This window comes from Neolamprologus multifasciatus, chromosome 3 (genome assembly GCF_963576455.1).
Source record: "Neolamprologus multifasciatus chromosome 3, fNeoMul1.2, whole genome shotgun sequence".
In the NCBI taxonomy this organism is placed as follows: Eukaryota; Metazoa; Chordata; class Actinopteri; order Cichliformes; family Cichlidae; genus Neolamprologus; species Neolamprologus multifasciatus.
Genome location: NC_140441.1, coordinates 41641569 through 41661850, shown reverse-complemented (window position 1 = coordinate 41661850; position 20282 = coordinate 41641569). Strand labels below are relative to the sequence as shown.

Here is a 20282-nt window from a genome sequence, read left to right as displayed (position 1 = left end):
GAAAGCCAAAGAGCTTGCTGTAGGTGTGTTTGAGAGTCATAGAGACAAGCAGCAGGAAGGAGGGAGCTGAGCACCCCAAGCCCACACCAAACCAACGAAGCTTGTGCAGCCAATGAATCTTCAGTTAAGTCCTGCATGACAAAATATAGCACAAAACAAAACAAAAGAGAGACACCTAGTGCCAGGATGATCTTGAGATAACCAAACGTGCAACAGGTGTACCTCTCTCACAACCTTTAATTCATGTTTCAAAATGCCAATTTTCTTTGTATGAGAATAAACCATTGCAATGATTGTAATACACTGTCTACTAGGGAATAATCTTCCACCTAACAAAGCAGGAAATATAAGCCCTGTTTTCCTGACAAGAAATTTAAAGCTTTACGCTAATAAAATCTCAATTTCAAGAGATTAACTTGATTGACAGAGTCTGCAAAGACATTTAGAACAAGCCTAACAGACACACAAAAGTTCACTATTCTGAGAAAGTTTCTAAAAACTGATGACTCCAGTTTCCATAATGTCAAGGAACCATGTTTGTTACTGCTGATGATTTATTCATCATCACTGAAATAAAGATTTTGAGTGACTTCAGGGATTTTGGAGACTAACTATAGTTTTTAGTTAAGTGTTTTGGTAAATGCAAAGTCACACTTATTTAGTGTTAACACTCCACAGTAGTATGTACCAGTGTCATCCCGTATAGTCTTGGATATGGTCAGATGACTCTTGAAGCTTTTAGATTTTAATAAAAAATGCTGAGACAGTTCTTTGAATGTTGTCAGATTATACAGAGTATCCGTGAAGCCACTAGCTGCAGTCTTTTGCTAGTGGTCAGTTCCACACTCTCAATCTTGGAGCATCGTGTTGAATGTGACACGTGATAGTAACTCTGTCTCCTAGTTTTACTGCTTGAAAGGAAACAGGCTGAGAGATGTCACTTAACAGTGCTTCACCTGAAATAAGCAGAGGAATAAGTAGCATAGCAATCAGTTTTATGTATATGATGCCAAATAAAAAGATATATTATGAGTGGACTTTTGTAACTTACACAGAGACCAGAGTTGGAATACATTAAGAATGTAAACCATCATTTCTGCTGCTTCAAGCTTCCACACAGCAGATCTGACTTACTGAAGTGTCAGTGACAGCACTCATAACAGATTCAGCCTTGCAGGGCTAGCCAGTGCGAAACCAAGCTGCTAACTACAGACACCGATATCTACACTTTAGCAAATTTTACAAAGTAAGATTGAATGAAACAAAAACAGAACTCCACTCACCAAAACTGAAAGACTAACTTTCTGGAAGAGCTATACCACGAACAAGCCAGTTACTAAAGGACCATTAGGTACACATAGAAACGTCCACTCCAAACTTACCCACCGTACACCTCCTATCAAGGGGAAGCAGCTGAAAAAAACAAACTGTAGGAAGTACTACCTCAAAGCCACACTTAAAGGTTGGAAAGTCAGATTATGCTGGTAAATAACCGATTACATCATTTTACAACGGAGACAAATACTTTTACTGAATTTTTCCATTTTTGTGTTTTGCACATTATATAGAAGCTAGTTTGTCACATCTATGAAATGCTGGCTTGCCATGTGCCATAATGTTGTCATAATGTTGTCATAATGTTGTCATAATGTTGTCATAATGTTGTCATAATGTTGCTATCTAAGGTCATTTAGAATACCGCAGAACAGGCCAGGAGAAAACAGAATGACATTATGGGTAAATGGTTTAAATGCATGGTTCTCATAAACCATTTTTACTCTAATGACTATATACTGCATTCACCTGACTTTTAGCACATACAACAAATCAACCTCAGCAAACTGAGAGCCACAGATGCTTAGACATCCTGCTTAAACCACAAGGCATTTTTACTGTTAACAGCAAAGAGTCTATAAAAGCATCCTGCTTCTATAGTTAGAGTCAACAAGTAGAAAAAACATGTCAAGACATATTTAGAAGACTTGACCTAATGTATGTTAACACCTTACACGTAATATCTGTGTGACAGAACCTGTTGGCTAACCTCACCAGTGCACAGAGGTTTAAGTGATTTCTTGTTCTAAGAAAAGGTCCACCCATTTGTGGTAAGTGCTTAAATTTGAGCTCCACTGCACCTAGCATTTGTTAGAAACTCTTTCAATTAGCAATGAATCAAATGTCATGAGTTACATTACTCTGATGAACCCTTGTCTTTTATTAATAGGATAAATAGTAATCTGTAACATATTGCATATCAAAAGTAACCCTACACATGTAGAAACATATGTTTCTGCACATGTAGAAATCATGGAGATTGTGCAAACAGCTGTCACCATCCTTGTATCTTCTTCTGTGGTTCCCTATTACACACCCTCCTTTTTTCTTTTTTGAGGGTTTGTTTCTTTTGTTTTTACTTCCTGACTTTGTTCTTTGGGTTCCCTTTTAAGGTCTATTTTACAAAGAAAGTTTAACATGCACTGCATCTTTTGCTAATCTGCTTTCATAATTGTAACAAGTTACTTAAAATTCCAAGGAAACTTTCACCAATGAAATTGTACCATAATATAATCCTTTATAATTAGCTGATAACGTCTGTGGCCCATTAGCCACTACTACCCAAGACTCTGTGAAACAGCCATTTCAAAATGCTTGTCTAAGTGTGGTTGCCTATAGACCACTAATTTGCACCTCCTCTTGTCTGCATGTTGAAGTGTCCTTAGAAAAGATACTTATCCTCAGTACCTCCAGGTTGTTTGTACACTTTACTTAAAAGGTCATTTTTAAATCATGTCTTATGTTTGCTGCCTGCCTTGTGGAGTTCATTTGCCATTACAGTACAATGTTAGGCCAGTATAACATTATGATGAAGTGCTTCTCTTGCATGGCTCTCATAAACCACACATCAGAGCCCTTTTTTTTTTAAACATGAGACAACAAGTCAACCTCGGGGTTCTGTGAACTACTGATGCTACAACATCCTGGTGAAACCACAGAGTATATTTTACTGTTAACTCCAAAGAGACGATAGAAAAGCATCTCTTCTTTTTGATGGTACACATCAGCAAGAGGAAAGATGTTTCTCTGTGTAGCAAACAGAAAAATAGCCCACCAAGAATTGCTCATAATGACTTTGACCTGGTATTTAGTAGATGTTATGCCAGTTAAGCAGCACTGAAGCATGCAGTGTGTTGAGGGGGCAGAATGCACAGCTGTGAATGTGAATCTTCTCTGTCAAATGTTGAGCTTGGTTGTTGACATGCACCATCATCATTCTGTGTTGAAACAGCATTGGTCACTTCATGCAAAACCCCCGACATATATTTTCAAAGAGTTTTTATTAATAAAGGGCAAACCTGTAATTTATACAATTTCAAACAAATTTAAAGTACATTCTTCTGAAACCTCCAGAGCAACTTAAATAAAGACAGTTTTGGTCCATTTCTTCACCTCTGTTCCTTCACACCGGAGTATACACACTCACTCTGGGCTTGATCTGTTTTTTTTCTTGATCTGTTAGTCTTGTGGTTGCGCAAAGCAGCGTAATGAAGGTTTTCTTTGTATTCACTGTCTTGATGTAACTGGTGATAAAAAAAGAAAAAATGGTCCACCATTATTGTATAAGATGTTATAAGAAATTATTGTATAAAGAGCTAGGCTGCAGCAGCTTACAGGAGAGAAAGAATAAAGATGCTATGCTATTATTTATTTTTATAGTAGAAAATGATTCTTACCTCTGTGCTAGTTGTAGAAGTTTCTGAAGGTTTTACAAAAGAAATTAAAACATTATTTTGATTTCAATGGAACAGGACGATCAAAACTTAATGTTGCCTTAAAAGAGTAACACTTACCTGCGCACCGCCTGTGCTGTTTGCTCAGTTTGTACAACGTGAATGCCAGAAAACCAGTCAGGATGGCAGTTAATGCCAAGGCTCCACTGAAGAAATGCACCAAGAGAAGAGATTCTGCTTTTTCTGCAGAGAGCAACAGATATGACACTGCTTTTGGTCTTTTTTTTCTGGTTTAGGAAAAAAAAAGGACTTAAACAATACCAACGTTCAAACAGTACTAACATGCCTGTTTCTACTGGTTGATAGAGGTTGTTGCAAATTGTTGGTCTTAATCATGATTATCACAAAAAGACACCAAATTAAAGGAATTTACTTTAGGCTGATATAGGACAGAATTCCAAAGTATCCATGAAAATGCATTTTACAATAATCTCCAGCTAATATGGATACAGCAAGTCGGTGAAGTGGTCAGCAGTTATGCCTCACAGCAAGAAATGTAAACCTGCTGATAAAGAGGAACCCTTCTGTCTGCAACAGAAAGGTTTATATGTTCTCCCTGAACCTGCATGTTTTCCTTTGGTTTCTCCAGCATCCTCACGCAATTCATTTTTAATGGTTAGATAAGAAAGGCTAACAGCAGCCTGAGTTGGAAAATATGTTTATGAAAAATCATAATTCTTGATGGGTTGTATGTATTATATCTAGATCTACTTTTATGCTTTAAGGAATTAATCCTACAAAGTTACTTACCCTTCACTGCACTCCCACTTCCATACAGTATGTGTCCACATGAGGCCACAGCGCAATGGTGCTGAGAAAGATTCAGGCTCTTCATCGGCAAGTTGTACACACAGGTGTTACCTTGTGTGTTGGGTTTCCTCTCACAGGGATCGTTCCTGCTTCCATTGGTGTAAATGATTCCTGGAAGAGTTGCTTCAGACTTTCTGAACCAGTAAACACTGTGTTCTTCATCACAGGTCCCAGGTTGTACTGTACAGTTCAGAACCATAGAGAGCACTGGCTGTAGGGTTTCAGATGACAGCTGGTAGACTAAAGCTCGGATGTTCTGATCTGAACCCTTTACACTGACAATTGTGCCTTCACAAAATTTAAAGTCATATAAATTGCTCATTACGCAGTAGTAAGTAGCTGAGTCTGAAGTTCTCAAATCTGATATCTTCAGTAAGTTTCCAGTAAGCAGTGAAAAACGGGAAATGTTGAACGGATCCTGAAAAGTACCATTACGACTGTGCTTGTAGTATGTAGACATCAGCCTGGGTCTATTTCCTAAACTTTGCTTATACCAGTAAAGCATCACTGCTGATTTGTCTTCACATTGGCATTCCAAAGTCAGAGTTTCCCCAACATGGGCTGGTTTAAAATGTAATGCTGTATTTTTCAAGAGCGTTGTATGAGCTGAGGAGAAAAAAATGAGGACACAAATCACATAATTGTGAAAATAAATGTAATATATATCCAAAATATGCATCTTCCCGCCATAAGAATGCAACAAGCAAACATGTTGGTTTTAGGTTAAAATGAACAAGAAGAAGGTCCAAAGCATAACTTACCCATATTTGCCACAAACAGACAGATGAAATACAAAGCACAGGTTGGAGGTGTCATCGTGCTTCAAATGCTGTGAGGAATGAACACAATCTGTATACGTTTTCCACTCTTCACAGAGAAGACTGTGTCTGATTGGCCAGTCAGTCTGAAGGTCCTATTTTGGAAACAGTCAACATCAACAACATCTCTCCTTGGCAATAGATTGCATGGTTTATATATTTATACAATTCAATATCTATTTGCAATTCTAACAATATTTCTATTGAGTCAATTAACTATGATTACATGTATAAAATATAAAACTTTATAAAGTTATATCCAACTTCATAAAAGCTTCAAAATGTAAGGTTTTGTAATAAAAAAACACAGCATTTAACTTTGTTATAACCCACAAATAAAGGAGAAATGAGGAAATTGAAAAAATTTACATCCCTGCTTGGTAATGTTGGTACGGTCCAGCAGCGGGACAAGCAGTGTTTTCATTGAATTGGCATTGTTAGCAGTGTAACTTTAATTTTTACACTTGGTAAAGTTATTTGGTGGATTAGATTAAACCTTCAGGTCAGGCAATATGTTTGACAGCTCTGCACTAGAATAAGAATCACATAGAAATAATATACCACATACCACACAATATATCAAAATATCACAGTGGCCCATAGCGAGGGTGGGAGTAGGAGTCGATGCAACTACTGTTGGTTTGATTAGCTTAGCAGCATCAGAAATGTTCATGATTCAAGAGCAAATCTCTGAAGTAGTTTAGGACATGAATGTCTGTTTTTAAAAAATTAGTCACCTTCATTTTTCAATGAACACATTTGAGTTGGTTATGGGTACACATGATTGAAATGAGACAACTGACATCTGACCCATTTGGATAATCTCAAGAAGCCAGTGCACAATTCAAGCAACATAGCAACCACTTATAACTGCTGTAAGTGATTGCATTGGTAAAGGAACGCCTAAGACTGTTCACTGGTCGATAGACATCAACAGTATGATGCCTGTGATGCCCAACTCTTGGTTTTATTTCATCACTTTATAAACCACTTCACTATAAATAATGTTAAGAAGTATCAAGTACATTTAGTGATTAAAACACTGTTAAGTGTTTGCCAAAGTAAATAAAGGAACGCTTCAGCTCATGGAAAGCTGAATGTAACATGGTATTCACTTCAATACTGCATCTCCCACTGCATTAAACATGAACGTGCTACTCCGTTCAGACATTTTCTAAACAGGGTTGTTGCCACTAATGAGGTAACACGAAATACACAAAATGGCTTCTCTTGACTCTTCTGTCTGAACTTGAGCACACTGTGGCCTAGAAGCCACAGGCCAGCCTTCCTGTACACAAGCTAGGTCTCAAGTTTCCACCAGTGGAAACCTGTTCTCACCTTATTCACCACAGCACTCAAAACAAAAGTCAACTGCTGTGAGCTGGCTACTTTAAAGGTTGCACCCTCCACTCAAGTCACTGGTTACATGAGAGTATTAATAGATCAGATGGGTTTTTTGTGTTTGTCTGTGTCAGCATCTATTTCTCACCATTACATTACCTTCTTTCTACTCAGTGGTTTCGTTTGGTTTTGCTTTTTTTTAACAGTAGTAAACAAACTGTACACTAATTTCTTTGTGTTGTGTCATACCTTTTGCAAAGTGTAAAGCCTCCAGTGGTCGTGGGCGACTGTTTTCACACATTTATTCCTGTTCACACTTCACTAACTACATTTAAGGTGTAGTTGAAAAATACTTTCACCACTGCATTTCATGCTGTTTTGGTTTTACTTCCTGGAGTTTTAAGATATGCATCTATAAGAGACATCATATTTTAAGATGGTCAAAACTTTGTAAAATTGCATTAGATCTTCCACACAGCTACAGTGGAGCATAAAAGTACTTAGTCAGCCATCAATTGTGCGAGTTCTCCCACGTTAAAAGATGAGCGAGGGCTGTAATTTTCATCATAGTCTCAACTATGAGAGACAGAATTAGAAAAAAACCCCTCAAAAAATCACATTGTCTGATTTTTAAAGAATTTATTTGCAAATCAGGGTGGAAAATAAGTATTTTCTCAATAACAAAACTTAATGTCACCACTTTATTACATATCCTTCAAATGGTTAAATGTTTTCTTTAAGTCTTCAGAAGGTTTTCACACATTGTTGCTGGTATTTTGGCCCATTCCTCCATGCAGATCTCCTCTAGAGCAGTAATGTTTTGGGGCTGTCGCTGGGCTAGACGGACTTTCAACTCCCTCCAAAGATTTTCTATGGGGTTGGGATCTGGAGACTTACTAGGCAACTCCAGGACCTTAAAATGCTTCTTATGAAGTGACTCCTTTGTTACCCGGGTGGTGTGTTTGGGATCACTGTCATGCTGAAAGACCCAGCCATGTTTCATCTTCAATGCTTTTGCTGATGGAAAGAGGTTTTCAATCAAAATCTGACGATACATTGTCCCATTCATTCTTTCCTTTACATGGATCAGTCATCCTGGTCCCTTTACAGAAAAACAGCCCAAAGCATGATGTTTCCACCCCCATGCTTCACAGTAGGTATGGTGTTCTTTGGATGCAACTCAGCATTCTTTCTCCTCCAAACATGTAGAGTTTTTACCAAAAAGTTCTATTTTGGTTTCATCTGACCATGTGACATTTTCCCCATCCTCTTCTCGATCATCCAAATGCTGTTGACAGCATTTGACCTTTTCAGTTTCAGGTCCCAGTTTCAGTTTTCAGGTTCAACCGTCCCACAAAGACGACGGTTTACTGTGTTAACATCCCATCTGAGTGGGGTTTGAAAGTTTTTGTCCTTCTGTGGGAGATGTGACCAAATAATCTGTCGTATTACTAATGATGGCCTGTGCTGTCTGACCTGTACGTTCTTAAAACTATGATGGCAATTTTTCAAACAATTTTTTTACACTAAGGTGTGGACCCTCCTCTTTTGGAGTGCCCATTTTAAAGCACACTTTTGGAGGAGAGATGTAAAATGAATAATAGAAATAGTTTTTGTGGACAATGTATCAATCACGTGAGAATAAGTGTGATAGCTGCCTATGAGTGGCTTTTTATTTGAAAAGTCAGTAATGAGTGTGCAGTTTATACAGATGTGTTTTCAGGAGCTGAGCTCCACAACCTATTTCTGCCTCTCAGTAATATTGGTATTTGAATGTAACAGTGCAAAGAAGAGTATTTGCCCAACACAATCAATAATTGCCATGTATGTATTAAAGTTATTTTTATAGCGAGCAAAGTGGTTTGTAGAGTCACAGCAAAGAATTCCACACGTTCACATCTCAGTCACCCACAAAAAGAAAGGTAGCACAGCATTCTTCAGGACAATTTGTGAAATGGAAAGACTTTCATCCAAAAGTAGCATTATTTTAAAACAGTACATTTTGTCTCTACAGTGCAGCGTACAGTAAATAACTGAAGAGAAATACATTCTGTTAGTGATAAGCAGGGTTTTAAATATGACATACCATGGAAATCATGCTGGTTTTTGAATCTTAAGTATATAAAAATACAGTTTACAGTTACAGTTAAAGCTTCAGTGACTGAGAAAGATCTCCAATCAGGAAGAACCTGCAGAAACTCTTAAAGGCACAAGACACACACAGAACAAAATCCAGCAACCATCATGAGCATTGCAAGACATCCTTTAGCCATTATTTGTCATAGCTTGGTCGTATTCCCCTGATGAAATGATGATGTTCTGTTGTCAAGGTTTGAGTGTAGAGTAAATTACAGCGTCTCCATTGGCTTTTACTGTAGGTTGTCTGGGCCTGATACTACTGTGAGCCAAACTCACAGATGTATAGATGACTGTATCATCAGTCTGTGAAAAAAGGAAATTCCAATAAATAAATATATAATAAATATAGACATGTCCTGACAAACAAATTAAAATATGTGAAATAATCTATTTCTATTTGATGACTAGGATATGCTGCCATGGATGGATGGACTAAGACAAACACTCACCTGATCGCCTTCATCGGCTGCTTCTGTGAAAAACACAAACATTAAAAGATACCTATAGTTAGTAGTTACTGCAGAATAACAGAATGTGGATCTCGTCCTGCATAAAGTTTTACACACCTGCAGATTTTTTCATTCTTGTCTTGCAAAATGTCACTACAAGGAGGAGCGTCACAGATCCAAGAACCATGTTTGACAGCATCAGTGCAATAACGGTCGGACTCAGTGGTATGCTTTCTGTGTCTGCTGTAAATATGATACATGATACATGATTTAACATTTAATATTTGATTTAGAGAAAACGAATTGTGACAAATTCGATTTTTGTAAGTTTAGCTACTTACTCTGACCACAGCATTTCTTTTTCTACATAAATGAGCCAAATTCAAACAGCAGAGAAACAGATAAAAATGAATAAATAAATACATTAAACACCATATTTAGAATTTTATAACGTTCTCTGTGATAACCTGTTGGCAAGTGAAAACCTCATCTCATCTCTGATCTCTTCAAAGCTACAATATTTCTTTGACAAACACTTATCTCGGAGAGGAGGATCTGCCACTTGACTTGATCTTGATCTGCCACTGAGCGGTTTGTGTGGTTTTGGGGTTGTTATTTTTAAAGGATTAATTTGATCTGACATTCTGATAAAAAGGACAAATCTGGCAAAGTTTCACAAAAAGACAAAGTTGTCTTTGGATCTAATCTACTGGAAACTACACTTTAAAGAAACACATTTAAAAACCGTTGAAACTTAAAGTGGAAGCCTTAAAAAGTTTAAAAATGTACTGCAAGTGTCTTACCATTATTGATTGTTGTCCCATTTCCAAGCAGTATTTGTCCACATGCATTGACAGCACAGTAGTAGACCCCAGCGTCATCCCGGCTCCTGACGACAAAGTTGTACTCGCAGGTAGTTCGTCCTCTGTCAGTTCTCTGGGAGATGTTGTTCTTATTATCAGAGCAATAAATCATCTCTGGAGCAGAATGATCCGAGTTTTTCAGCCACATGAAACTAGTGAGTTCTGCTGTGCATTGAGCAGAGTGAACAGAACAGCTGAGAGTCACAGAGTCTCCGGACCTCACTGACTTTGATTCTGGCTGCTGGACGACAGAGTCGCTGATTGTCTTTGCACCTTGGAAAACAAACCATTTGGACTGAGATTATTAGCATTGTGTTCACATTCAGTTGAAATTACTTGAAATGCAAACATGTCCAAACATACCTGTCAACATCAGAAATGTTCCTGACCCAAACTGAACCTCACTTATGTGTAAGACTCCACAGAAGTATGTCCCAACATCTTCCCATGATGTTTTATTTATGGTCAGATGATTGTTAGTCATGTCAAATTTAACTGAAGAACGGTTAACAAATCCATCACTGAACTCTCTCACATTATACTGAGAATCAGTTTTTACCACCAGCTGTAGTTTCCTCCCTGTAGTCACCTTGTACCACACAGTTTTGGTCGATGCGCTCTTTATGAAGCATTTAATAGTAGCTGAGTCGCCGATCTTCACTGTTTTCAAAGATTCAGGCTGAGAGACGTCACTTAACTGTGCTGCACCTGAAATAATTCAGACAGACTCAGTTTCACACAAATGAAGATCAAAAGTTTACACAAGTAAATTTGTTTTACTTACATAAAGAGCAGAGCAGGAAAACATTCACAAAGGACATCTTCATCTTGTCTCCTTCTTCAGTACAGCACCTAATGAAGCAGCAGTATACTTCTCAGATTTAAAAACGCCAGCTTGTCCTACATTTTGCCACATCTGACAGGTCTGATTGGTTCATCACCATCACACTGCAGAACATGATTGGCTCTGTCGAGTAACGTGGCGTAGCGAGAGATTGAGGTCCCCCTGGCCGCCCCCTGCCATCAAAGCTGAGGGGGTAAAAGGACTTGACATTCAGCCTTGTGTGTTTATAAACATCAGTGCTAAAACAGAACTTTGTCCTTTACTATGGTCATCATCTTCATTTGTAATCAAAGACAAATAAAAAATGTAAGTGATCAGTATGCAGAGAAATCCAGTTTGAGTTGTGGAAATGTCTGTTCTAATGTTTTGTGTGTAGACATGAGCCATAATCAACCTTTTGTGTGTTTTGAAAAGATAAGGACTGTGTCACTAACCCATCATTATACTTTTGAACAACAAAAACAATGTTAAATGTTGTAAACGTCAAACACTGAATGATGGTTCATTGTCATTGTGCTGACAGTTAGTTGTGCTCAATACTAATCAGAAAATAATCTGTTAACGTTAATTATGTTTAATTTGACAATTTTAATATTGTGAAAAACAATTATGACTTTAAACAGAGGTTTAATCCAGGCTGTGCTGAAAACCTATGTAGAAAATGCCTTGAGAGAGAAAAAGTATTCAGATTGAAAGGGTTGATGCTAAAGTGAATGTGAAGAATGGAGCTTATTCAGATATGATTGAATGTTCAAATGTAACAGAATTGTGTTTGATAAAAGAGAGAAATAGAGAGAGAATGATAACGTGTGGGGGCGAGTGGGCACTTGACAAAGTCTAAACTGGGATGTATGGAGGTGTTTTGGGTCTGTTCCCAGCAGTCCTGTAACATTAACAGTTTAGATCATTGGATCTCAGAATTCCAGCAGAAGTGCATAGAGGGAGAGGACTGCCCATATTCAGTCATCCATAAAAACAAAGCAAATCCAGGCATATTTTGAATATTCTTCCTGAGCTAATTATTACTACAGCTGTAGTTTGTGGCTACACACATTCAGTGGTGTGATAAAGCATTTGTCCCCTTCCTGATTTCCTGTTTTTTTGTATGTTTGTCACACTTAATGTTTTAGATCATCAAACACATTTAAATATTAGACAAAGATAACACATATAAACAAACAAGGGAGTTTCCAAGTGGTGTTTACTATTAAGAAGAATAAACCTACATGGCCCTGTGTGAAAAAGTGTTCACCCCGTAAAGCCTAATAACTGGTTGGGCCACGCTTAGCAACAACAACAACTGCAGTCAAACGTTTGAGGGCAATGAGTCTTTTACAGTGCGGTGGAAGGGAAGGGGGCGGGCACTTCAAACCACTGTATTCACGCTCCACTCATACTCACGTCTGATCTCAACACACAAACGTCAGAATATTCAAAATATTTTTATTATTTTGGTTGAGAGGGGGGAGGGACTAAAATTCACGTTCCAAAAAAAAAGTGATCATTATTATCATGATATTAAAATACAAATACACATAATTCTTTTATGTACATAACAGACACTTTTAATAGTCTGAAACACAAATGTAATTATTGTCCATGTTAAATTGTGTTGTGAGGAAATGAATGAAATAGTAACTAGTAACATGTCTTTTATAAGGGAAGTCATGCTTCAAAGAGAACCTCACAAGGTCCTGTGTTTATACACAGAGACCAAAAGCCTGTCCACTTTACTGCTTTACACTAGAATAGACACATTTACTCCAGGTGTTGTCCATCTGCATTTCTGATCTGTTCATCTTCATGTCCCTCAAAGGTTTGAAATAGAGGTAGCCTCCTTCTTGGTCACCCTGGGGATGAGAAACAGTACAACAGCTGAGTCACTTTCACATTTATTAAAAAAAAAAAAAAACGAATATGGATTCAAAAGAAAATGGACTTACATTTGCTTTGAAAAAGGGGGAGTTTTTTGCTGGATAATCTGGAAAACAGAAAACTGTGTCAATATAATGTTATATTCACCAGAGGATAAAAACAAACAAACATAAGACATACTAAGAAATACTAAACCACTTGCCTGTGTATGTGCTGCTGTTTTTTTTTCTTGTCATGCACATTAAGGAAGCCAGTAAAACACTCAGGATGCTGGTGAAAGCTGAAACCCCCCTCCAGAAATACAACAAGAGAAGAGTGTCCCCTTCATCTACTGAGATAGTAACCCAACAAATAAAGTTAAAACACAGATATTGTCTTATCAGTAAAACTGGCTTGGTTGGTAAAATGATAAATGGCCTGTATTTATATAGCGCTTTTCTAGTCCCTAAGGACCCCAAAAGACACAACCAGTCATCCACCCATTCACACACTGGTGATGGCAAGCTACATTGTAGCCACAGCCACCCTGGGGCGCACTGACAGAGGCGAAGCTGCCGCACACTGGCGCCACCGGGCCCTCTGACCACCACCAGTAGGCAACGGGTGAAGTGTCTTGCCCAAGGACACAGCGACCGAGACTGGCTTGAACCGGCAACCTTACGATTACAAGGCAGACTCCCAACTTTTGAGCCACGACCGCCCAGTAAATAGACTGATTCTTATAGAGCACTTTTGTACTCTCCAGGAGCACTCTATACAACATGCCTCATACAGACAAGCACGTTTTTTCTATGTTTAAGTGTTTTCGAATTTCTGTAACACACTCACTCATTGACGCATCAGAGAGCAATTTGGGGTTAATGTGTTACATGCAGACTGAAGCAGCCAGGGATTGAACCACTCATACACCCACCTCATACAACACAAACTGTGCCATAGACAAACAGATGTCGACCATGTCTGGTAATACTGATGACACTATTTTTTTTATTATGGGTCAATGTCTGCTACAAGTAGCGGACAGAGATTAACAATACTGTGTGGACATTTTTAAATTTATTTATTGTTAAACAATTCTACCTAATAACATGCGACCATTTAAATATACCATTTGATAGCGTGCTGGATTATAAGCATATTTGTCTGTACTGTTTGAAAGGCTGTCTCCCTCCTTATATCAGTATTATAACAGTGTTGCCTAGCCTTATTTGTGTCTTAATCAGTTCAGTTATAATGCAAAAGGTCATTAAGATAGGCACCGAATACGTATTTACCTGTAAATGTCTGAACAATATGTTTAAAGGTTTTCCCATGATTATTTTTATGTTGGCTGGAAAGAAAATATTTTTATTTTCCGCTGTTAGTGCTACTTAGTGGAACTTAGTGGAACTTAGTGGAACTGCAACTTCTGCATGAATGTCCATTTCATGCTTTGGAAAGGCAAAGTGGGAAATGCTTTAAAAAGCAAAAGGTCAATAAGATAAGCAGCTAATATGTATTTACATGGTGGACTGGCCTGCCTTTACACTCTTTGACATGATAGTGAGTTGCTTATTCAGATAATAGAACCTTTCCCAAAATTACTTACCCTCAACATTCAGCTTGGTCCCATTACCAAACAGTAAGCGTCCACATAAAGCAACAGCGCAGTAGTAGGACCCAACATGAGAGACATTCAAGTTCTTCATTGGCAGGTTGTACACACAGGTGTGTGCTTGTGCCTGTGAGTTCTTCTTGCACTCATCATTCCTGCCTCCATGGGTGTATATGAGCCCTGGATGAGATTCTTCGGAGTCTTTGAACCAGTAAACCTTGTGGTCTTCCTCACAGGTCCCAGTGTGGACTGTACAGTTCAGAGTCACAGAGCCTCCTGGCTGGATGGTCTCAGATACCGATTGTAGGACAAAAGTCTGGATGTCCAAACTGGAACCTTTTACATTGAGATATGTTTCTTTGGTAAACTCTAAAATAAAAGTAAAGCTTGTTGCGCAGTAGTAAGTAGCTGAATCTGAGACACGCAGGTCTGTTATTTTTAAATGATTTTTACTGATGCCAGTAACTAACGTAAAGCGTGGATTACTTTTGAATTCATTATAAAATATGCCATTTCCCTCATATCTGTAGTAGGTAGAGATGAGCCTTGGTTTTTGTCCCAGAGTTTGTTTGTACCAGTAAAGTCTTGCAGCTTCACCTTCGTAAGAACAGTGCAGAGTTACTTCGTCACCAACATCAGCAGAAACAAAATCAGCCTCTTGATGAAGAGATGAGTGCGGTTCAGCCGGCTGAGCTGAAACAAGATACAAGACAACGCACACACATTTATTTCATTGCATATATATTTAGTGCAGTGGACATCTGAAACCTAATTGAGAAATGACATCTCAAAACAGCAAAATTAGAACTCACCTATTATTCCTACGCACGCACGTATCAGATAAACTACAAATATTAAATGTGTCATTATGGTAAAATAATTTTTCTGCTCTTCAAAGAGAAAATTTCATGTGACCGGCCAACCACAGAATATGTCTAATGTCCCGTAAAGGAAACATGCTCATCGCTGTCATGTTTAGCGCTTGACAAATGAAAAACCACAGACATCCTTGGTTGTGCAACGTTGTGGACGTAAAATGGGTCGTGCTTTCTTTGAAGATTTGCTTCAGTTTCCATTTAGAGAAAGAAAACTACGCTCGTCTGGTTTGCTTTGTTTCAGATGTGACACTGTGTGGCACTAACATTAAAGTGGTCCTGTCATTACTAATTTAAAACTCAACTCTATTTATCTTCTATTCTTTGACTCACATAAAATAGATGGTTATTTTGACCACCTGGGATTAGTTTAAAAGGGTGGGGAGGAGCCGTGGTTTAAACTCGGCCTCCCTATTGGTCTTTCTTCCCGTGCCTAACTCATACTTTGCCTTCTGCAGCAGGCTTCTCCCTGTAATGATAAGAGCATTAAAATAACACAAACACACCACATGTTTTCCTCTAGGTTATCCTGACACCTTAAAGTTTCTGTGCCTTGCTGCGTCAGGACACCATCACCCTATATTCGTGGTGATGGTGGGAAGTCTTTGAGACAAAGCTGTGTGAAAGGTATAGCCGCGTTGCTCGGTGATAGCATAATAGCCTGTTTTAGCTAGCTGAAACGTATTGTTTGGGGGCAAATACGATAGTGTTAAAAAATTCTTATATATGAATATTCAGTCCAATACACCTAAAACTATATTGAGATCGTGAAATGTTGGCATAAAACTATGGCGCTACTCGAAGCCTGAAAACGTCCCACAAAAACTGAGCAAACAGGTTTTTTTAACCTTTTTTTTAACTCTCTCCACACAGGATGTGCTTACGAAGATGGAATATGGGGGCGAGCAGAAGTATGTTAAAGTTCCACAAAGTGATGAATGGAGGACATGCATACTGTATTGAAGAAAAGAGTAATGAACATGCTGTTATTTGCATTGACCAGCGCACCTATGTCAGACCCTTTGATAAACAAAATTCCAATGAGAGCATGTACGCTGTTCCATGTTTTAGAAAAATGTTCACAGTTCAAAATAAATGTTTTTCAGAAAAACATTGGCTTTTTTAATAAATGTGTATTTCCCAAGGAATTTCTGAAAGTTCAGAAGAGTAAAATTTAAACCTTTTAGAATTAATTAGAAGATAACTCTTATTTAGTTAAAATAAAATACTCTGTGAAACTTAATATCTAAACTCTTAACTCCTAGTTAGCATTAATAAGTGTTAAATTATCAACTCCAGACAGATTTGGTATTTAACACTAAATCTGAGTTAAGATACCAACTCTCCAAAAAGAGTTAAATTCACACTCTTTGGTGTGGGCCCATATAGACACTTTAATAGTGTTGAAATCAAATCTGACAGTGTTAATTTGGGTATGCTGGATTTGCTGTGTACCAGGTACTTTTTTAGTTCATGCTTGCCCGGGGTTTCCAAGAGTCTGACTAAAAGCCACAGACTGAGCAGCATTTATATTGTTGCCTCAACGGTTACCTTTGTGGTAGTGTTCCTGTCGCATATTAATTATGACGCCGGACTTGGTAATCTAGAGCTGAATGATCAAAATTTGACAGTTTCAGGCCTGAGCAGAAGAGCCGAGGAGGTGAAGCTGTCGACTGAGGCAGAACAGCGTGCATTGCAGAGGAGAAGCTGCCGGGTTAATAGTCAGGCAGATGTGGATGAGACGATAAACCCTGACTGTCGTAGTTTTATAATAATCATTTAACATTTTAAAACCAGCTGTAAGGTCAGTTTTAAAATAAAGCCATTCAGATAGTTGCAAATAAAATAAAGATGGTATAAAAACAGAACATTTATTGTGAAACAAATTCCACAAATTATTCAAAATCAATTTTGAATTTTTCATAATGTTCTTCTGTAAAAATAACATCTTCAGATGTGTTAGCTGTGGTGTTGGTATACCGTTTATTTATTCTATTCTAATTTTAATTTTACGATCTATAATAGAATGATCAAAATCAGTGATAAAACTAAAAAAAACCTCCAAATACTTAAGTACTTTTTTGTCAAATATTATTATACTCATACTTATACAAATGTTATCATTATTATTATAAATAAGTATAAAACTTCTGAAAATTAACAACTTAACTTAGAAATGTTGGTTGCTCAGATCGACACTTTAATAGAAACTGTTTGTCTTTGACATGAACTGTAATGATATTCTGTACAACTTGATACAACTCTAACTGAACACTCAAAGCACTTTACACAACTTGCCATATTCACACATTTACACAATGTAAATGCTTTCTATTTAACATTCACACACATTCATACTTCAGTGAATGCATTGGGGAGCAACTTGGCGTTAGTATCTTGCCCAAGATTATTTGTTACATATATTTATGTATGTAGTAAATACTGGATATTGACATAACAGATTTCAACTTAAAATGATACTGTTTTAGTATGTCAATAATTTATCAGCCAATCATGAAATATAGACTCTGTGAATAAAAAAAAAAAGCATTTAATGTTCGGACATTCAGCAAATACTGCGATGTTATAATCAACTTTTCAGTTGAAAGGTTTATTTATATTAGCAGTAAATAAGAAAAAGAAGAGAAATACAGCAACCAATGTACTTTTAAACTAGTCATATGTGAGACAAAATTACACATGCTAAGCTTAAGCCCTATTACACAGACGTAAACATGTAAAGTTTTATTATTTGATACTAGAATATAGACATTTATCCTCTGGATTCTCTCTTTTTCTTGTAGGTCTGCTGGTCTTTTTTACCCTCAAAGCAGCATAATGAAGGGCTTCTTCAGGTTCACAATTCTGATAATGAAATAAATCCACAAATCACAATATGGCACGTGGTATAAAATGTTAAAAATGACAGATATTTGTCATAATAACAAAAATGATTTAGAATTGCATTATTCTACCTCTGTGTTTGTTATAGAGGAAGCTGAAAATCTTGCATTAGATCCTGAAACAAACACACACAGACACACAAATCATATTTCAACCATACTGGATGGCAATTTTATATAAACAATATATGAACAGCAACATTTACCTGTGCACTGCCGTCTGCTTATACCATAAATTAAGAAAGCCAGTATAAAGATCAGGATTGTGGTGAATGCCAAGGCAGCAATTAAGAAATACACAGAGAGAAGCAAAGTCTCCTGAGCTGCAGTAACAAATATGACAATAAGATATTATGTTAGCAGCTTTTCCAATTTGTAATAACATTTTAATTGTAAAGTAAACAGAACTATTTATCAGTAGAAAAAAGGTTTGCTAAGCTTCTACTCACACCCAAAATCCAGCTTGATCCCGTTTCCAAAAAGCATGGATCCACATGAGGCAACAGCACAGTAGTAGATCCCAGCATGAGAAACATCCAGGTTCTTCATTGGCAAGCTGTACACACAAGTGTTTGTGTGTGTCTTTAGTTTTCTCTCACACTCATCATTCCTGCCACCATGGCTGTAAATGAGTCCTGAATGAGACTCTTCAGAGTCTCTGAACCAGTAAACACTGTGTTCTTCATCACAGGTCCCAGTGTGGACTGTACAGTTCAGAGTCACAGAGCCTCCTGGTTGGATGGTCTCAGATGCAGACTGCTGAATTAAAGGCCGGCTGTTCAAACCTGAACCTTTAACACTCACAGTGATTCCTTCTGCAAATTCAAAACTTACCGAAAAGCTACTCGCGCAGAAATAGGTAGCTGAGTCCGAAACCTGAAGATCTGTGATCGTCAAATGGTTTTGAGCTTTTTCAGTAGACAGTGTGAAGCGTGGATTGTTCTCACATTCATCATAGAAAGTGCCATTTTTATCATACGAATAGAAGCTAGAAATGAGTCTTGGCTTCTCTCCCAGTGTTTGCTTATACCAGTAAAACCTTGCTACCACTTCACCTTCATAGAAACACTGCATAGTTACACTCTCCCCGACATTAGTGGATATAAACCCTCTGTCTTGACGAACAGACGAGGACTGATGACTCTTCTGAGCTGAAATGATAGAAGGAAAAAAAAACCCAAAGACAACTGATTTAGAAAAAAGTAGAACTCATGTCACTGAGTGACCTTAATCTCTAAAAGATAAACGTTACTGAGGAAAAAACACAACTCACCCATTTCCCCAAAGAACAACAGCATCAAATAGAAAACAGATGGTGGCGATATCATCATGTTCAAATCTGTGACTTGAATGGAAAGAATCTTTCTGTTCATAGTGTCTTCAGGGGCAAGACTGTATTTGATTGGCTGATTTAAAGTCACACTGTATGCAAGGAAACAGCTTCACATTCACAGCATAGTGTCAAAACATGATGAGAGATTCACATGGAGAACAAAGTGGCTCTTGAACTTTCCACTGAACTTCAAGTTATTGAAATTTAACTGACCACTCAGTCTTACTCGGATTGCACTTCACGGATCTCACTGATCTAAATATTATTTTTTAATATCTAGTCTAGTACAGGAAAATGTAGCAACATCAACTTAGTGTAAGTGTTGTTTGTACAACAAATAGCTCAATGGTGAAGGAAACTGCTGGCAGTACCAATTTCCTTCGCCACTGCCTAAACTTATAATCGTTACCCCTTTCTGTGTGCATGTTCTTACATGTTGTTATTGACATTTTTTGTAACTAGTTCAAATCAAGAGAGGAGATTCATTGAAAAAAAATGCATATTAAACAAAAAACACCTTGTATCAAATAAGAGCATAAGGAAACTTTCAGATAAGCATGTCTGAAGTGGCTTTGGATTTGCACTAGTGGCTAATAATAATGTATTTCTATCACCATCTTTACTATATAAGAAAGTGATCAATTCGCCAC

At 37.6% G+C, this 20282-nt stretch overlaps 3 protein-coding genes, 1 long non-coding RNA gene and 1 pseudogene across 4 annotated transcripts in view; 1 reads left to right on the top strand and 4 right to left on the bottom strand.

Annotated features, from left to right (window-relative positions):
* The window catches only part of LOC146523247 (uncharacterized), a 339030-nt gene that overhangs the window by 260552 nt on the left and 58196 nt on the right, over nucleotides 1-20282 (top strand). The gene's annotated exons all lie outside the window — the stretch shown is intronic.
* LOC146523258 (uncharacterized) lies at nucleotides 680-5544 on the bottom strand. Its single transcript, XM_085154622.1, has 5 exons — nucleotides 5360-5544; nucleotides 4539-5204; nucleotides 3849-3971; nucleotides 3732-3754; nucleotides 680-3578 (listed from the first exon to the last, which is right to left on the bottom strand). Exons 1-5 carry the CDS (start codon nucleotides 5412-5414, stop codon nucleotides 3444-3446), a joined length of 1002 nt encoding a protein of 333 aa, XP_085010748.1. The 5' UTR covers nucleotides 5415-5544; the 3' UTR covers nucleotides 680-3443.
* Nucleotides 8146-13885, bottom strand: LOC146523257 (uncharacterized; annotated as a pseudogene).
* LOC146523256 (uncharacterized) lies at nucleotides 13114-15251 on the bottom strand (the record flags this gene model as incomplete). The annotated part of the gene is made up of 1 exon (XM_085153853.1): nucleotides 13114-15251. A coding segment is annotated over one exon (744 nt), but the record flags the coding sequence as incomplete, so codon positions are not given.
* On the bottom strand, nucleotides 16467-20079 carry LOC146523255 (immunoglobulin kappa light chain-like). The gene is made up of 5 exons (XM_085153854.1): nucleotides 19573-20079; nucleotides 18749-19450; nucleotides 18506-18622; nucleotides 18372-18415; nucleotides 16467-18261 (listed from the first exon to the last, which is right to left on the bottom strand). Exons 1-5 carry the CDS (start codon nucleotides 19670-19672, stop codon nucleotides 18145-18147), a joined length of 1080 nt encoding a protein of 359 aa, XP_085009980.1. The 5' UTR covers nucleotides 19673-20079; the 3' UTR covers nucleotides 16467-18144.